Here is a 20,726-nt window from a genome sequence, read left to right as displayed (position 1 = left end):
AAGAGGCCATACCATATAGCCTAAGTGTGTCGTAGGCTATACCACCCAGGTTTGTATAAATAACTCTATGATGTTTGCACAAATACAGAACCACTTAATGGCACATTTCTCAGAATTTATCCCCATCTTAAGTGACGCATGACTATAAATCAAAAGAAAAATGACACTTGGCAGGGAGTTAGACTGAACAGTCAGGCCGTACCTTATGAATATGTATCTCCAATCAATTAAAATTTTAAGTAAAATGATTTTGCTTCATTAGAATACTAAAAATAAGTATTCATAGATGCTTGGGTAAGAATACCTCTTCAGCATGACAAGTATGAAATGAATGAGAAAAATATTTATAATTTTAAAGTGTTTTAAATATTAAATATTTCTCAATAGCAAAACCACCAGCACAAACCAAATGAGGCAAAAATTATTTGCAGAATGTTGGTAAAACAAAGAGTTAATATTCTTATTATTTACAGAGCCACTGTAAACAATAAACATACCACTAGAAAAATGGACAAAACTCACCTAGGAAGAATATAAATGGTCAAGAAGCATGGGGGGAAATGGTCTACACTTCATTAATACCTGCAAGAATGCAAGATAGAGCAAACAAGGGTGCAGTAAAATGGACAGTTTCCTACAGAGAAACTGGTAGCATAAACTGTCCATCATCTTTGAAAACTTTGGCAAAACATATCAAAGACTTTAAAAATGTATCCAAATTTTGACACAGCAACTCTAGAGATTCAACAAAAGGAAATAAGGATGCACACAAAGATATAGTTATAAAAATCATCTCTGCAGCATTGTATATAATGTAAAATAGTGGGAAAATCCTAGATGTTCAGTAACAGAACTGTTAAAATGATTTTTAGCACATCTAAATGTATGCATAGATAATAAGTAGATTACAAGACAGCCAATAAAATAGTGTTATGTAAGTATAGATATAGTCACAGATATAGATATTAACAATACGATGTCTGGGAGTAGGGAGGAGAGACAGATTCCAAGCCCGAAATTTCAGAGAGTACTAACTAAATCTCACCAGGAAGGGAGAAACCAGAGTAGAGCAGGAAAATATTAACTTAAAATAGTATAGGCAAGAGGAAAAACACTGAGAGTCGGGAAAGGCTAGGTAGATATTATAAATATTATGTTCTACAGGTTTCAGAGCACAGAAAGGATGTGAGAAAGGCAATGTGTTAAAATGCAAAACTGACAGAGTATAAAAGAGACCTGAGGCTTGAAGAGCTTAGAGGAAAGAGATGTGCTAGGTTTCGATACAGAGGAGGCTGCCAAACAGCAAAAGCACTGAGGCAAAATCTACCACTTGAAAGGCCAAAGACTTCCCCCTGGACTGCCATGAGACAGAGGTAGATGGCTTACGCTCTTTGACATTTCTGTACAGTCTCTTCCAAAATTTGAACTAGGTGACATCTCAAGTCAATTTCAAAATTTTATGAAATGAGATAGTGTATAAATCAAAAAAATAGTTACCTTGGGGACTCCCATCTTGTGATTTTTATGTGATCTGAGCTCTATGTGATTCACTGGTGTTTTGTATGGATGCATAAATATTTAAGTACATCAACAGTTAAATGGATACATAAGTGAATGGAGAAATGGACAGTCATGTGGGAGGACCAACAGATATATACACATATTTATAATTTAAGAGAAAGGGACAATTTCAAAATAAGTGTTAAATATAATTTCAGATAGTGAAGCCCTACTGTCTTCTAGCCTCTTCAATCAGATCAACAGCGAATTTTCATGACAAAAGTTTAAAACGCTAATAGAAACTATTTCAATAAAGCAATAGTCACATTTTACAAAATATATCCAAAGAACTAGAAAAGTAGAATTATCCTCATTGAGAGGGGTCAAAGAATATTATCTTTACGCCCCATTTTTGCCTCTACAAAATTATGCCAACTTAGATTGCTATAGGTTATATCCCTGGGAGGGGGGTGGAAATCACTGTATCTAAATGTAGCAATTTAGGTATAGACTCAAAACATTATAAAAGGATTAAGTAAAGAGAAAAAAGTAGAATGTCATGATGTTTCTTTCTGATGCAAAAATGTAAGTTAAATTTTATCTGCAAAAGAATTATCTAAGGAAAGAGCAAAAATGAAATATTCCTTTCTATTCTGATTCCTATCAAAGATGATAAGACTCATACCTATTTTAACATAAAAAGCTTGTGGTAGAGACAAAGAAGCAATACAGAATCACCCAGATGTTCTTTGAGCCACAAGCAGAGAAATTAGATACTCAAACTCATGACTTTTCCTGGACATTATTCCTAAGACAGCTAAACAACCCTACAGTGTGTTGCCACTAATAGAGTTCATTTATAAATTCCAATTCCTAAAAGGAAATACAATTCTAATTTGTAAGGAATATATTTCTCAGATTCTAAAAACAAAGTCTTAATATTTTATGAAGTCATTATGGCCCTGATGATTTTACAGGTCACAAGAGAATTACAAAAAAGAAAGGCTGTACTCATTTTCCCCAAAAGAGAAATGCTGAATGCCAACTGTCATTAAAACATAGTAAGCACATTTATATCAGCACGATCCCTTTATCAGTACAAACACTCAAAGCTAAAACAATACACAAAACTAAAATTCATGTTGGCAAAATGGTTCCATTCTGCCAAAAGCACACAGTGTAGCAAATTTTCCCCATGGCTTGCCACATCGCTTAAACCTTCCCTGACTATCCTATCTAAAACAGCCCCTCCCTCATTCCACTTATCCTTCACTTTGTCCTTTCTCTACTGTCCTTGACAGTACTCACAATTTCTGAAGTCATCTCATACATTTGTTTGTTTACTGTTGTGTTTTGCCCACTGGAATGTCAGCTCACTGAGGGAAAGGGATTCAATATTGTTCACCACTGTATTCCCCAGTGTCTGGCACGTGGAAATCACTCAGTATATATATTTGTTGAATGAATTAACTAAGAAAGAAAGGAGGTGGGGAGGAAGAAAGGAAAGGTCTTAAATTGCAAATGCACAATCACATAATGTAGTACAAATTAGATTTACATTTGTACAAATATTAAAATTTCCTCCTGCCCAAAAATAAGCAGTGGTGTTTCCTGCATGAAGGATCTAGTCCCATTTATGGTGAAATACTAAAAGAGAAATGTCCTCACCTCATGTAACAGGTCTCAGAAAAAATGTTCAAATAGCGTAAGACTACTCTTGGTACTAAGAGTTCATTGATAATGACTTTGATATTAAACTTCTAAGAGGTGCTGATTTTAATTAATAAGGTCGATTTGGGCTTAAGTTCCATTAAATAATGCCTATTCTCTTCTACATAAACCTTTAAAAGTAAATCTTGTCTCTCAGCTGAATAAAAATCATGGTCATTTTCTGAGGATATGGGGTATCTTTCTTCCCAGAAAAGAAAAAACGTTTTCTCATTAATCATACAGATAACCTGGTTATGTTACTGGCATTTCAACTATCTTAAAGAAAGGAGGACAACTGAAAGAAGGAGGGGGAGGAGGAAATGAGGGCGCACACACCAAGTCAATGGCAAGGCCAAGATTGGAATCCAAATACATGAGCCCCAAGATAAACATTACCAATGGCCAATATCACCAGCTTTAATAAGCAGAGTTTCGTCAAGCTGGTGGCAGAAGTTAGAGAGATTCCAAGCATGGTGGGGGATTTGACAACCTGTTTCCAGCCTGAAAACGGAGGGCTTTCCTGGGAAGAAATGCAGGTACCCTAAGGAACGTATGGCAACACAGATATGGGCACTTTGGTCCTACAGCTGCGTAGTGGATTGAATAATGACCCCAAAAAAGATATGTCCAAATCCTAATGCCCAGAACATGAGAATGTGACCTTATTTGGAAAAAGGGTCTCCAAAAATGTAACTAAGGATCTCAAGATAAGATCGTCCTGGAGTTAGGGTAGGTCCTAAATCCAATGACAGCTGTTCTCATAAGAGAAAGGCAGAGGGGAATTCCAACACAAAGACACAGGGGAGGCACCGATTGGAGTTGATGCTGCCACAAGCCAAGGACTGCCAGCAGCCAACAGAAGCTGGGGCATAAGCACGGAAGAGATTCTCCCTCAGAGCTTCCCAAAGGAACCAACACTGCGACCAACACCTTGATTTCAGATTTCTGGCCTCCTGAACTGCCAAGGAACACATTTCTGTTGTTTTAAGCCAGCCATTTTGTGGCAATTTGTTATGGGAGCCCTAAAAAACTAACACGAACCACAAGAAACTGAATTCTGCCAGACAAGGACTCAGACCAGCAGACGCCTTGATTTCAGCTGCATGGGAACTTGAGCAGGGCACCCAGTAACACTGTGTCTGACTTTTGTCCGACAGTACTGCAACCTAATAAATAAATGGGTGTTGCTTTAAGCCACCAAGTCTGTGGAAATTTGTTATGCATCAATAGAAAATTAACAGAATATGTAGGGTTTAATTTTCTTGTATTATATTAATACTTATAGTCCAAAATTATAAAAGTTTTGATGCTGAGCATCCTTTTCTTGTTCTTGACCTCAGTGAAAATTGCCCTTAATTAAGCAGCATTCCCAAAATTGTGATGGGCAAATGACTAAAGTTCTGGGAGATGTTATCAAATAATAGGTAGGCCACAGGAAATAGGGTCCTAAGGGCACAGAACGTTGACAAACTCTGAGCTTTAGAAAGTTATATGGGTGAACTGTGAAACTCAAAAGCAAAGCAGTGTTTCCGAAAGAACACAAGCTCCCTCCAGATTAACATTAGGTAGGGCCACAGTTTAAGAAAGGCAGCGTCAATATTTAATGCTTCAGTGAACATTTATACTTATATGATATATGAATGTCTTCAGTTAAAAAAATTTCTGAATTTTTGGCTCTGTCAGAGAGTAAGTTCCATAAAGTCAGAGGCTATACCCATGTAGATCATTAATTTTTCCAACTAGAAACATGCCTGAGAAATAAGACGCATTTAGCATTGGATGAGTAAATGAGCTGGTGAAGGGAGAAAACATCCTTTCTCACCCAGCTTACTTCGTGTAACTCTCACATGCAGGTTTCGGCAGGAAACAAGCTGGTTTGCTTACTGCCCAGTACGCTGCCTCTCCCACACCCTGCCTTACCCCATTTGTGCCTGGGGTGCCCATTCCTTTTCTGTCCAGTCATACCCAGGCTTCAAAGTCTAACTCAAATACCAACTCTCTATAAACAGTATTATAATCCACATACAGTAGGCACTAAGCAAATATAACTAAAGTTTACCTCACGACAAAAGTTTATCTCTTCAGAAAGTAAAGCATGCACATTGAGAAGAGGCAATGGTTTTTTTATATCAACTCAATCTAAATAGCAAGCAATTCATTCATGATATTTATGATACATGTTTTGATGGTTAATTTTACGTATCAAGTTGATTGAGCCATGGGAATCCAGACATTTGGCCGAACGTCATTCTGGGTGTGTCTGTGAGGGTGTTTCTGGGCAAGTAACATTTGAATCAGTACACTGAGTAAAGAAGATTGCCCTCCCTAATGTGGATGGGTCTCATCCAATCAACTGAAGACCTGAATAGAGCAAAAAGGCTGAGTATGAGGGAACTCCTCCTGCCTGACTACCTTGAATGGGGACAAAGGTCTTTCCCTGCCTTCAAACTGGAACCGAAACATTCGCTCTTCTTCAGCCTTAAGCCTGCCAGCTTTCCAGTGGGAACTACACCATCATAGGCTCTCCTGGGCCTCCAGACTGCAGATCTTGGGACTTCTCAGCCTCCATAAACATGTGAGCCAATTCCTTACAATAAATCTCTATTTTATACATACATACACACACACATACACACACACACACACTCTACACACCCTATTTGTTCTGTTTCTCTGGAGAACACTAACATAGATGTTTTTTCTTACTGAGTTTTCATTCATATTACACAGCAGTTCTGATAAGCACCTGGAACACAGATATTATATGGTACTTCAGATTAAACTACTGTTATTCCTGGGAATTTTGCCAGAGCTATTAGAAAAGACATCTGCCCTTTCTCTAGGATCACCCCCCTGGAGCCATTTAACCACCAAGTGGAAGGAACATAGGAGCATATCTAAGAAAAAAGCCATGCAGATGTAGGCAGAGCAGAGAGATGGTGGGAAAGACACACACACAGTATTGCAGACATAAATCAAACCCCTGAATCCAGCTATATTTGATGCCAGTACAAGTCTTTGACTTCTCAGTTATGTGAGCAATTTATTTTCTAAGTCAATTTGAATTGGATGTTATTACTTGCAAATAAAATAGTCTTGACTAACATAATACTTTCATGTGAATAATGTGGAGTGTACCATACATGTGCATGAAAGGACTGTCAGGTTGGCTTTATCTAAAGTATTGTTTAAGGTCAAAGGAGGAATAAAACTTTAACAAAATTAAAAGTATCAACATCAATATGTCTACTTGCCAAATTGAAGTGGATACTATATAGCTCCTCTGAACTCTAGAAACATAATTCTTAAGCTATATTTACATATTCAATAGAGAGTATGAATTTTCCATTATTGGCATTTCTAAACTTATAATTACCAAGAGTTATCTTCAAAGACCAAATTCCTTGCCAAGGTTCCAGTTTTCCACAGTCAAGAAAGTTAAATGAATGCATTACTTTTATTTTATTTTTAAAAATTTTAAATAACATTTATTGAGCCCTTACTATATATGTCATCTAGGCACAATAAACATTATCTATTTTAATGGCCACTTCACTTCTATGAAGTATTTATTGTACTTCTATAAAGTATTTATAGTATTTATTGTACTATTATAATCTTTCTTTTAAAGATTAATAGGAAAGATCAAAATAATGAGCCTAATAATAATAGCTGTGGTGCTGAACATTTGTCAGGAGTGTACTATGCCCCATATATTGTCCTAAGTGTTTTACAAGAAGTATCCTATTTAATCTTCCCAATTATCTTCTGAGGTAGGTACTATTATCCCCATTCTACAGATGGGGAAACTACGGCTTAGAAACAAATGCAGAGAGCCAAGACCTGCACTTCACAACAGGATCAGCCCGAAAGTTTTGAAAACATTCCACATCACATCCCAGTAAATCCCACACTATCATCTGTTATACTGAAGTGCATTTCAAGCTGTTTAACAAAAACCTGAACTCATCTATTAATACATTATTTATGTTCTTGAACTGCCATGTGGCTTACATTTGCATTTTCCTCTTTAATTCCTTATCTCTGGAAAAGGTAAAGACCCACATTTAAGAAAATACTTATTATTTATTCCAGCTCAAATGAATAACACAGGAGCAATGAATTAGAGTTAACACTTTTCATTTTACAAACTGTTCCGAAACTGGGCAGACATCAGATGTAAAGAAGTTTTATTTCAGATTAGCAGAGCTGTTACGAAGTTGTTACTAACTGTCAAGTCCCACTGGAGTAAATCCTGTCCCTATTATGGTGAGAGAACATCTTGGGTTCTGAAAAGTGGTTCCTCTACAAGTTTTTAGATAATAAATATCCAAAGCACACCTTTTAAATATCACATTTTGTGCTAAAACTGTATTATTTTTTGGCATTTTCTTGTCAGAAAGATGGATACAGTTACATATGAATAGTTTACAAGCATAAAATGGCACTGAAAGAATTAATTAATCCCATTAGAGAAGGTTTTAATCTATTATTTAATCCACACAAGCATAAACTATATACACACACTCATATATAACAAATGCAAGTGATATTGATAGTTTATCACTGAGAAAGCTTCACATGGCAAAGTTTTATTCTTTTCCATATAGATAACAATTTTCTTACTTTGGGAAGAAGCAAAAGTATTCTTACTGTATGTATTCACTATCAAGGGTCTCTCTGAAACCAACTGCGTAAGTGTAGGAAGGAAAAAAGAAACAAGAGGCTGGCCCTATAAATCAAGCCATTACACAGCAACCTCCAATCAGTCAAGACAGGCTCCCTAGACCAGTGGAAGGCTTGACACAGAACAACTGCACACTTGGAAAAGGTGCCTTCCCCAGCCAATTAGGGGCGGTGGAGTGCTTCATCTCTAGCAACTGGTAATTTTAGTTGTTTTTTTTAATTTGGACCTAATTCTACAAAAGACAGCTCAAACTCTTAACATGGGCCAAAATTGGGATGTAATTACATCTGGTTTCTGTACTGTGATAATTAATTTTTTAAAAAATGAGAACATATCTTAAGAAGTTGAGCAAAAAGAGAGAGCATTGGGTAAGGCTAACATTCTTGTAAATCTGCCAAACTGACTCAGACTATAGTCTAGACCTTGAAGGAAGCTATGATCAGGCACGTATACTAATGCATGATACACAATCTAGCATTCAATTTTACAAAAATCTCCTTTAATAGTGATATATGGCATATACTTTAAAATTTAAATCACTGTTTGATAAATATTTGGAAATAGGGTCTTTGAAAAAAATCAATAAATTAAAAAATTAAAAAACTGACAGTGTTCCCTAACTATATAAAGTGCCATTTTGGAGTTTTGCATGTTTGCGTTGGGTGGTCTCAGTAGCATCCCACTGTGTGTTTGCTACATAAGAAATGGAGCAAAAGAAAAAAATAACCCCTTTCTGTTAACTAATACTCATTACCTATTCCACCACCTTTCCCAATACCACCAAGAAAAATCCTGTTTGTAACTAAACTTAATTTCCATTCCAAAAGTTTGGGGTAAAGGGAAGATTTCCTTCTATCTCTATTATTTCTGAGTAGAGCCATCAAAAGCCTAAATTTCATGTTCTAGTAGTCTTATAATATTGACCTTGAGTCATAAACCTCACCCCTTGAGCCATTAACACCTTTAAATCTGTATAACTTCAGAGTCATGAGCCTGGCAGAAAATAAGCTTTAAATAAATGTTTCTGAAGATGGACTGAGATTCGTCAGTGTAACAGCTACTGCCTGTTTCCAGACCTCTTTTACAATGAGAACATAAACATATGTGCATAAATATTAATATAACGACATCAAGACTCTGACCCCATCACTGAACCTAGTTTGACAGAAGCTTCCTGGACATCGTACACTTCTCTGTAAGAGTAAAGCTGCATTATACTTACTGGGGAAGTAAGACATCTCTAACGAGGGCCAGAAGATTGCTATCGGAATCAACACTGGCTGCATCCTCGCCATCCTCAACTTCCTGGTTCACGAGTAGACATGCGGTTTCTGAGAGCAACCGCAAGCTAAAGAGTCTCCATTCCACTTGAAAGAAAAAAAATAACAAGAATATGACTACATGGACATAGAATGAAAACAGAAGATGTAACTGATGTAATTTTTGCTGTTATTGTCACACTTACCATTTTGGCTTTGAACCAAGGAGACCAAGGGTGGCAGGATATAATCAACCACCTAAAAGAAAGCATGTAAAAGACTTGGTTCCAATCTCTATAAACACAAAGCTAATATCAACCACCATCTATGTTGTTTCCACAGACAGAATCACTAATCACCAAGCTCATTTAACTCTGAAAAATCTCTTCAGGTCAAAATGACTTTATGAAAATCAAAACAGTAATTTCTCAAAACCTTCAGGGTTTATGAAAGGAAATTTAGTATATAACACAAAATCTGGTTGGCATAGATTGGCATTAAACCATCAAACTAATATGTATAAGCTAATGATCATTACTTAAGTTTAAGCTAAATAACAATGAAAATGTTGGGGGAAAAAGACACATAATCCCCATGTTTTATCAAATATATCAACAAAGAACTATGACAAGTTAATCTTGGTTATTTTTAGACAAAGTAGATTCATAAGGTGTAAATCTACTATACAAACTACCCCTATGATTTCCCAATTATCAGAGCATATAAAATATTGTTTGAAATGTAATCCAAAATATTTAAGAACATTTTGCTCCTCTAAAATACCAATGCAGAAAGGACAAATTACTACAGTCTAACTTTGAAACCTACTGTTTCATCTCATGAACTACTTTGGTGACAATAAACAAAATTCCTGTTGTTTGTATACCTATTCTCTACACTGATACAGGTCAGGCCAACCCAGTGACATCTTGCCGTCTAAACCAATGAAACGATGCCCTACACAGGTAGGTAAAGATCTCCATACATGGCTAGTGGCCCATCAGTGTTAGCCTGGTTCCATCTACTCTTCACATAATAAGCTTATATGTAATAGTATATGTAGATATTTGTATAAGGACCCTACGAACCAGGGATGTTTTGTTCACCCTCTTTTACTAAGTGATGACACATCATTCAAAGCACAGATATGATGTTCCACCAAGATATTTTGAGAACTCCAAACTTCTAGTTATGTCAAAAGCAAAAATGATGCAAAGGAAAGAAATACATACACTATCAACACTGCTCAGTGTGATCAACAGCTATCTAAAGGTTTAAAAGTATACACTAACAGAGGAGCAGGACTGACATAAGTGATCTAAGTGTCCATCTCAAGTTTGAAACACAACAATTAAGCACAGCCAGAAAAGATTGTGAGACAGAAGATGAATATACAAGAATCAATAGTATTTCTATGTACCTACAACAACCAATTAAATAACATAATTGCAAAAAGCTTCCATTTACAACAGCACTAAAATTCTAGGGTATACATTCTCGAGATACTTCACTTAATAGAATGGGTTCCAACTCTCTCCAGGAGAACAAAAGGGATTCTATATCACCGTTATTTCTTATAGCTGAGTAATACTCCTCTATGGTATACATATGCCACATTTTACTAATCCACTCATGAATTGATGGTCATTTGGGCTGTTTCCACATCTTTGCAATTGTGGTTTCCCTGATCATCACCTAAGCGCACATTTGGGAATAACACCAATTGGGTTTGGGACTGAGGTGGGGGGTGTGGGGAGGGGATGGGTGTATACCGACTTGATGAGCACGTTGCGCACTGTCTGGGGAATTGTTCTGACTGGGGGGGGGGTGATGAGTGGGACATGGGCAATATATATAACCTGAACTTTTGTACTCCCACAATAAGCTGAAATAAATAAAAAAAGAATTCTAGGGTATCTATGATATCATGGCCTGTACAGAAAAAAATACATATTTATATAAAATATTTACAGATACTATGGTCATTGATGGATTTCTGGATTCCAGTCCAACATGTAAAGAGCTTGGAAACCATCACAACCATCTTCACAACAAGGCAAAAGATGAACAAACTGAAAATCAACAACTTTTCTTCAGATATATCAGAGAATTGAAGTCACAGGGCAAACCACCATCTCCAAAACAGACATCTCCGACAGACAGGTAAATTCAGAGAACACAACTTACCACAAGCAGAAATCACCACTGGAGCCAGCAACTGGTACAAAAACTTAAAAGTAATTGACTGATTGCTGGACACTGAGCATGGATTAGCCTGAGAGATTAAAAACTCCTGGAGGTCCAGCCTTAGAAGAGCTCCCAAACTTCTGGGAGTTTTACCTCCAGGAGCCCCAAAAAGTTCTGAGTGAACATCTGAGAAAAATCCCCTGGTGCTTCTGGCAGGGGGAGGGGAAAATTAACCATTTCAAACTAGCCCCGGCACATTCTTTTGTCCTTAACAAAGGCCTGGACTCCGAGAAGACCATTTTACCACAGCCTAACCTGCTAGGGTTTTATCAAAACTTAACTGACCTGGGGGAAGGGAAAACCCAACTCCGGCCCCCTCCAGCCTTCTTGTCTCCCTCTAGCCTTCACGTTTCACCTCCAGGAGGGAAAAAAAGCTGAGAAGTACCTGTGAAGGTCATAGCCCAGGTGCACAGGCTCACTAAAAGAGTAAGACTGAATCACAGGACTACAGAACACTTCCCTTCCCCACATCAATAGGGCTCCTGAATAACACCACAGAATCACAACTGAAAAAGCTACCTGACACAGATTTTATTTAAAATGCAAAGACAAGATGAGAAACAAAGTCAAGGTCCCCAGAGGAAATTTTAGTCTCTGAAACCTACAGCTGCTACAACCGGTAAACACAGCGCTTGGCAGAGGCTCAGGCAGGGACTGGCAGAGCTTTCTAAGGCAACACAGGGGAGACTCCAGCTGTGCCCTGATTGGAGACTATTGGCATGGGGAATCTGGAGGTGTGTTAGATAGAAGTGGGGCATCCTGTGTGATTGGTTACGGCAGCATATTTTGCTTTCTCTGGTTGGCCTTAAGTTGGAAGTGAAGGGGGGTACAAAAAATAGTGAAACTGTCAGTGATGGCTGCTAAATCCCTTGCTATAGCAAGCTCTGAATAGACAGCCCCAGCTTGTTCTCGTTTGTGTGGTCTTTGTTGATTTTCACCCAGCAGCATAGTCATGGAACATCATCCCTGTTCAAGGATTAAATTTAAAAGTCTCACAAGTTCTTAAGATGTATACCAGACTGAGGGTTTGGAGTGATGGAGATTTTATAAAGGCAACATCAGCAATTTAACACTGAATATTAAACATCTATTTTTAATCATCTTTAACCATCTGCAACTTTAACAGTTTTCACTGACCCTGTGAAGATGGAAGAGGGGGTCACAAGCCAAAGAATGCAGGTGGCCTCTAGAAGCTGGGAAAGCAAGGAAACAGATTCTTCTCCTAGGGCTTCCAGAAGGAATACAGCTATGCTGACACCTTGATTTTAGCCCCAAACACCCATTTCGGATGTCTGACCCTCCAGAACTGTAAGATAATAAATTTGTGTTGTTTTAAGCCACTAAAATTTGTGGTAATTTATCATAGCAGCGATAGGAAACTAATACAGAATAAAAGCTAGATATGGTTATTCATAACAGTTAACTCTGCAAAAAAAATATACAGTCATGTGCTGCATAACAATGTTTCAGTCACTGACGAATTGCATATATGATGGTGGTCCCATAAGATTATAATAGAGCTGAAAACTTCCTATTGCCTAGTGACAACTTGATGATCCTCACCCCCTATGTAGGCCTAAGCTAATGTGTGTGTGTGTGTGTGTGTGTCTTAATTTTTTGTTTGTTTGTTTTGAGACAGGGTCTTGCTCTGCTGCCCAGGCTAGGGTGCAATGGCATCATCATATCTCACTGCAACCTCAAACTCCTGGGCTTAAGCAACCTTCCTGCTTTGGCCTCTACCACTGGGACTACAAGCATGAGCCACAAAAAAGTTTTAAAAGGAAAAAGTTTTCAAATTTAAAAATAGAAAAAAATCTTATAAAGATATAAAAAATATTTTTGTACAGCTATACAATGTGTTTTAAGCTAAGTATTATTATAAAAGAATCAAAAAGTTAAAAAAATTAAAAGTTTATAAAGAAAAAGTTACAGTAAGCTAAATGTAATTTATTACTGAAGAAAGAAAAATATTTTTATAAATTTAGTGTAGCCTAAGTGTACAGTATTTAAAAGTCTATGGTAATGTAATGTCCTAGGCCTTCATATTCACTCACCTACTGACCCAGAGCAACTTTCAGTCCTGAAAGCTCCATACATGGTAAATGCCTATACAGGTGTACCATTTTTTATCTTTTATACTGTATTTTCACCATACCTTTTCTATGTTTAGATATACAAACACTTACTATTGCGTTACAACTGTCTACATTATTCAGTATGTAATGTGCTGTGCAGGTTTGTAGCCTAGGAGCAATAGGCCATACCATTTAGCCTAGGTGTGTAGAAGGCTGTACCTTCTAGGTTTGTGTAAGTACCCTCTGTGATGTTTGCACAATGATGAAATTGCCTAAGGATGCATTTCTCAGAACATAGCCTCATCAAGTGAGGCATGACTATATATATAGGTTGAGCATCCTTTATCCCAAAATTTAAAATTAAAAATGCTCCAAAATTTGAAACCTTTTTCTTCTTTAGAGATGAATGCCTCACTATGCTGTCCAGGCCAACCTCAAACTCCTGGGCTCAAGCAATCTTCCCACCTCAGCCTTCCAAGTAGGTGGGATTACAGGCACACGCCACTGTACCTGGCTTGCAACTTTTTGAGCACTGACAATGATGCTCAAAGAAAATGCTCATTGGAGCATTTCAGATTTCAGATGTTTGGATTAAGGATAATCAAATGGTAAGCATAATGCAAAAAAAATTCCCAAATCCAAAAGAAGTCTGAAACCTGAAGCATTTCTGGTCTCAAGCAATTCGGAAAAGAGATAATGAACCTATATATAGGTTTACATTTACCAAGTTCTATATAATTTTTTTCATATTTAAATAAATGTTTTAACTCAGATATAAGATACATAAAGGAATACTTAGCCTGAGTATGAAAGTCAGTTAATTTTCGTAGTGTGAACACACTTACGTGAGGGACACCCACATAAAGGAAATAGAAGGATATCACGAGGCTCCCTTGTAGCCACTGCTGGTCACCACCTACTGGTCACCACCCAAGGGTAACCACTATCCTGACTTGTAATAAATTTGTTTTGTCCATTTTTAAACTTTATGCAAGTGGAATCATGGTATTTTATATTTGTTAACTTAAGCTCAATATTAAGTTTGTGAGATTTATCCATGTTGTTAAAGTCCAACTATAGATCATTCACTTTTTCTGTTGTAGGATATTCCATGGTATGACTATATCATAATTTATTTACCCACAGATTGTTGATGGGCATTTGGATAGTCTCCAGTTTGAAGCTATGAGCATTCTTGTGTATGTATTTTGGTGAACATATGTTCACATTTCTATTGAATATATATTAAGAAGTGAAACTGCTGAGTCATAGTATATACATTGTACAGCTTCCATAGCTACTGCCAAAGAGTTTTCCAAAGTACCTGTACCAATTTACACTCCCACTAGCAGGTTCTAAGTTCTGTTTGCTGTATATTTCCATCAATATGTAGTATTAACTCAAATAATTGGTTTAACTAAAACTAAATTATTCAGTATTTATTAGCTTCGAGCCTTTAGTTTAAAGATTTACAAAGGGGAAAGGTGCTTCATAAAAAGTATTATGGCTTAGCTTATTTTCTAAAGTTAAAGAAATATAGGCCGGGCATGGTGGCTCACGCCTGTAATCCTAGCACTCTGGGAGGCTGAGGCGGGAGGATCGTTTGAGCTCAGGAGTTCGAGACCAGCCTGAGCAAGAGTGAAACCCCATCTCTACTAAAAAATAGAAAGAAATTAGCTGGACAACTAAAAATATATGGAAAAAATTAGCCGGGCATGGTGGCGCATGCCTGTAATCCCAGCTACTCGGGAGGCTGAGGCAGGAGGATTGCTTGAGCCCAGGAGTTTGAGGTTGCTGTGAGCTAGGCTGATGCCACGGCACTCTAGTCAGGGTGACAGAGCAGAACTCTGCCTCAAAAAAAAATAAAAAGAGAAATATAAAAATATTTCAGTAAATGATGTGTATTACTACCAGAATTTTCTAAAAAGTCACCTGTATTTCTCTCTTTGCTATGAATAAGACTTTTTGAAACCATCATGAGGGGAAACAAATTCTCTGTACAAACCATTGTGATTGCTCTGTAGGCCAGAGAGATGACTTCCAATTCTGAGGCGCTAGATGGCCTTAAAAACTCTGGGAAAAACCTGAGTTAAGCACTTGTGCTTAGCAAGAATTAAATGAATTTAGCCACTTCCATGTAATAAAGTATTGATCAGGAGCCTTGAATATAGTGTGTGCTAACATTTCAAACAATTTTATGCTCCTTGGGGTAATGGATCTCCATCTTCATGTATTCCAGTCATGTCCAAGAAGAAGTAATTAGAAAATTTCCCATGAGTTATAGCCTTAAAAGTATTTTTTATGAAGCTGGAAAGTTGCAATATACCTTATCTATCATAATAGAGGCTATCATTTCAATAATTAGTGTACTTGCGTTTCCTGATTAGAAAATAAACCAATTAAATTTCTATTCAAATGCAATATAGATATTTATAAACACTGGATCTTAACAAATTAGCTATGAGGTTGTTGTTCATTAGGCAAAAGAATCAATAGCAACATCCCAGCAAGCAATTTCTCAATTGAAGACTTAGAATTCATTGCTCTGAAAATGACCATGACAAACAGAATTTCTACTTGGATTAACTCTCTTACTGAAAACAATGAAAAACGCCACATACAATATAAAAACTCCAAACCCTAAAAACTCTTAAGATCTAAAAAGATAGTGGGGGGATTTTCAGACCAATTTCTGAATGAACACTTTAAGTAGAAAGCTGAGGAGAAAACAAGTGCACTGGACTGATTGTGACCAGGAAGCGTTTACCAACAATACAAACATGAGGGCTCCAGTGGGGCCCCTGGGCCCACGTCCCCCTAGCATATGGAGTTTTGGGAGTCTCCTTACACTGAGCAGACATGCAAGAGAGGCAATCAAACTCTCAGAGTAATGAAAAATAACATCAGACCCATCCCTCTACACACATTCATACTCCTGAAAACTCAGAAGTCTGTCTGGGAAGTTATGGTCTCAGATCTACATTCTCAGGTATTGGCACACTGAGTACAAATAACCTTCTTCTGAGGTCGTGTGCCAACTGGCAGAGCCCTTAGAAGCAGAAGCAAACATGCAGCCTTTCTGTAGGAAGCAACATCCACACTAGGTTTCAGGGAATGCCCACAAATGGATTTCAAGGATAATGACCAGCACGGAGTAAACAATAATCAGGCCTTCAGGAAAACAAGATGATTCGGGCACAAACGAGATATAACAGACACCACAGACAAAGGACAACTTTCATCGTCTTCAAATATTGGAATTATCACATATGCTATAGAACTACATTTAACAAATGTGAATATATAAATCACAAACTGAAAAATATCTACAGGGAACAGGAAACTATAAAAAGCAATATAGATTTGGGGGAAAAAAAAAACAAACAGAATTTCTAGTGATGACAAACTTCTACAAATGAAAAATAACCAAAATCAAAAACTCAATAGCTATATTTGGCAGAATGGCTAGAAGACAGAAACAGAACAAATTAAATCATTCAGAATGTAACACTGAAAGAGAAGAAGATGGAATATATGAAAAGACAGTAAGTAGTATAGGAAATACAGTGGGAAAGTTTAGTGCATGTGTGATCTGATTTGCTGAAAGAGACAGACCAAAGGACAGAGAATAGCAGAGATAATGCCAGGGAATTTTCCAGACTGATGAAAAAAGGACAATCCACAGATTCAACAGGCACAGAGAATCCTAAATAGAATAAGTAAAATATGAATTTACATTTAGTTATATCATAGTGAATCTACAGAAAACCAAGGACACCACCCCCAAAAAACATTTTTAGGAGGACACAGGGGACAAAAAGAGAAATTCCCTTCAGAGGAAAAACTAAAAGCTAAAAGCTCAATAGCAGCAATTTAGAACATAAGATAACGAAATAACATATGGATGATGCTAAAAAATCCCAGCAAAAATAACTGCCAACCTAGAATTTAATGCTCAGAAAAAATATCCCTCAAGAAATAATGATTTTATCAGCCAGACAGTTTGCCACCAGTACACTCAAGCTAAAGGAAACCATAAAGGATGTGCTACAGTCAGAAATAAGATAGAGGGAAGGTGTGAGAACTAAGAAGGAAAGAAGAACAAAAAAATTAGTGAATATGTGGAACAAATGTAAATGAACATTAACTATATTAAAGTAGTGATAATAAGGTCTGATAGAATTTTTTAAAAAAAGAAGGCAGACTTAAAAATACCTCACAATGATAACATATATATCACGAGAGACTGAGTGGAGTTAAGTAGACTAAGGTCTGTATATTACTTAAAGACAAGAAAGTTTCTAAGTTTAGCTTTTAATAAGTTAATATGCATGATGTAAATTTTAGGGTAAGCACTAAAAGAACAGAAAAAGAGTATACCTATACCATCCTTACATAGGGAAAAAACAAAAAAAGAAAAATTTAATCAACACCACAAGAGAGTAGACAAAAAAGTATGCATGAAAAAAAGTTTGAAAGAAGATGGTAGAAAGAATAAAAAATAGGTAAGTACAGTGCATAAATGGAGTACATGCTGCAGTTACAACTCAAAAATTGGACAAATTAAATTACTTGAAACTACTATATTTTCATGGCATAGATCTAAAACATAAAGAAAGATGTTAAAAGGAAAAGAATCAAAAAAGATATATCAGACAAATATTAACCAAAAAAAGCTTGTATGACTGTATTAAGGTGGGAGAAAATAGAGTAAGGCAAAAGGCATTACTAGACATAAAAGTCACTTCACAATGAAAAAAGACTGATTTCATAAGAAGACATAATTTGAAATTTACATGTGCCTAGTAACATGGCCTCAAAATATATAAAACAAAAACTGTCAGAACTACAAGAAGAAATAAATTTGTAATAGAAGATTTATACATACTTCTCTTAGTAATTTATAGAACAAGCAGGCCAAAGTTAGTAAGGAAAGATTTGAACAAGATGACTAATAAATGTACCCAATGGATATATATTGAATACTGCACCCAACATGTGCAAAATACATATTCCTCTCAAACATACAGAACATCTACAAAAAATAATCTAATAACGGGCTAAAAAGCAAGTCTTAATAAATTTCAACAGATTGAAATTGCAGAGTATATTCTCTAACTTCAAAGCAATTAACCTAGAAATCAATTATACAAAGATAGTGATATGTAGCCATATGAAATTTAAATACAAATTAAATAACCCGAGTCAAATAAGAAAAATAGAAAATATTTTGACTAAAAGATAACAATTTTACAACACCAAAACTTGCGGGATGCTGCTAAAGCAGTATGTAGAGAGAAACACAGTCTTAAATTCATGTATTAGAAAAAAGTATGAAAAATTAACAAGCTAAATATTTATCTCAAAAAGTTAGAAAAATACAAAATAGACTCAAAGAAAAGAAACAAGGATTATTAGAGCACAAATAGATGAAATAGGAAAGAAACATCATACAAGAGATTAACAAAACTGAATAATGGCTCTTCAATAAAGTCAGTAAAATTAACAAACCTCTGGTTAGATTGTTCAAGAAAAAAGGAACAATAAATATCAAAAATTTTAAAAGAAGACATCAGATTACACAAACAGTACAAAAAGATGGCAAGAAAATATTATGAACTTCTTTATGCAAATAAATTTTAAAAACTAAATAAAAAGCCAAAATCACAGAAAACAAAACTAATAAAAACTGAATTAAGAAGAAACAAAAAACTATAAAGACAACCCTCACCTCCCTGAGAAGATATCCAGCTTCACAGGAAAATTCTACCAATATTCAAAGAAAAAATAATTTCAACTCTTTAGAGGATAGAAAAGGAGGGAATACACCTCCCAACTTATTGTATGAGGCTTGCAAAACCTGACAAAAGCGATAATCTTCAGAGGACTAGTACCCGTAAAACATAAAGAATTCCATGAGAAAAGGCCTAACTCAAGAGAATACCTGAACGAACACTTTACAAAATAGAATGGGTATATCCAAATAGTCAATACACATGGGAAAACCACTCAGCCTCATTAATAATCTTGAAAAAAATGAATTTAATACATACCCATTAAAAAGTCTAAAATAACAAGAGTTAGGAAGAGTGGCAAGCATCAGGTACTGCCCTGCTGATGTGAACGTAAACTGGTATGTTTCACCTCTTTGGAAAACACCATGGCATTTTCTAGATAAACTAAGTTTACATATATCCCATAATCACTAATTCTTTTCTTAAGTATATATACACTAGAAATACATAAACAGCAATATGCATAGAAATATTGCCTATAAATGCCAAAAATGAAAAACGACCTAATGTCTATCAGGAGTAAATAAAGGTACTGTGATTATGCATATACACCTATTCATACAGTGGGATACCATACACTGATGAAAAATTAAACATGGATAACTTACAAATACTGAACAAAAAAAATACGTCATGAATAAATATATTCTGTATTGATAAAGGCTCAAAGTAGGTAAACCAATCTATACTGTTTAGGAACGCATACACAGGACTATACAGAAATACACAGGAATGATTACTATCACAGTCCAGGTAGTGGTAAGCTCTGTGGGTAAATCACTGAGTGGTAATTTCCTGAGTGCTTGTTTTAGAACTGTTAAACTACATACACTTTAATACACTTTTTTGTATTTTACTTTACGATACAACATATAAAACAAGAACAAGAAAACAACCATAAAGAATTGGTAGAAATTTCCTTCTCTCAAAAAATATTCATCCCCTCTCTCGGGACATGTGTCTTTAGAGCCATGAGCTACCATGGAAGAAGTCAGGGCTGCCTGAAGAGAGACAGAGAGAAATGCTCTAGAAGCCTTTGGATAATGCAGCCCTAGGAACCATGAAAGAGAATACCAAAATGATTGCTGTTGTTGCAAAAATTATTCCTACCTGTAAAATTATGTTTAACATTATTTGTGGGACAGGAATGAAACCACTCAGGAATTGATAGCCAATAATCAGAGTGAAATCCAAATTCATTACCATGGCCAAGAGCTCCCCACGATCTGCTACTCCTCCCAGCTCCATCTGTCTACCCTGATCTCCTGAAAGACTGTTCCACCCCAGCTGCATCATCAACCACTTGAGCAAACTCGTTATGCCTCCGATTGCCCATATAATTTGTTATCCAAAATCAGTCACTGTTGTTTGGGTGAAAGGCTAAATGAGACAGGAGGCCAGAACTGAGGCTCAGGCTCACGGCTCCCCTGTACCAAATCACCAGTGCTTCAGC

At 36.3% G+C, this 20,726-nt stretch overlaps 1 protein-coding gene across 5 annotated transcripts in view; it reads right to left on the bottom strand.

Annotated features, from left to right (window-relative positions):
* ULK4 (unc-51 like kinase 4) overlaps nucleotides 1-20,726 on the bottom strand; it is a 497,440-nt gene that overhangs the window by 297,027 nt on the left and 179,687 nt on the right. For all 5 annotated transcript variants that reach the window (XM_045530714.1, XM_045530715.1, XM_045530713.1 and 2 more), the window contains 2 exons: nucleotides 9,363-9,414; nucleotides 9,120-9,264 (listed from right to left, as the gene is read on the bottom strand). In XM_045530714.1, coding sequence (XP_045386670.1) covers nucleotides 9,120-9,264; nucleotides 9,363-9,414 — 197 coding nt within the window. The remainder of the gene's footprint in view (nucleotides 1-9,119; nucleotides 9,265-9,362; nucleotides 9,415-20,726) is intronic.

The sequence above is a fragment of the Lemur catta genome, chromosome 18 (assembly GCF_020740605.2).
Source record: "Lemur catta isolate mLemCat1 chromosome 18, mLemCat1.pri, whole genome shotgun sequence".
Taxonomy (NCBI): Eukaryota; Metazoa; Chordata; class Mammalia; order Primates; family Lemuridae; genus Lemur; species Lemur catta.
The sequence above is the reverse complement of the archived record's forward strand: the minus strand, read 5'-3'. Positions and strand labels throughout refer to the sequence as shown.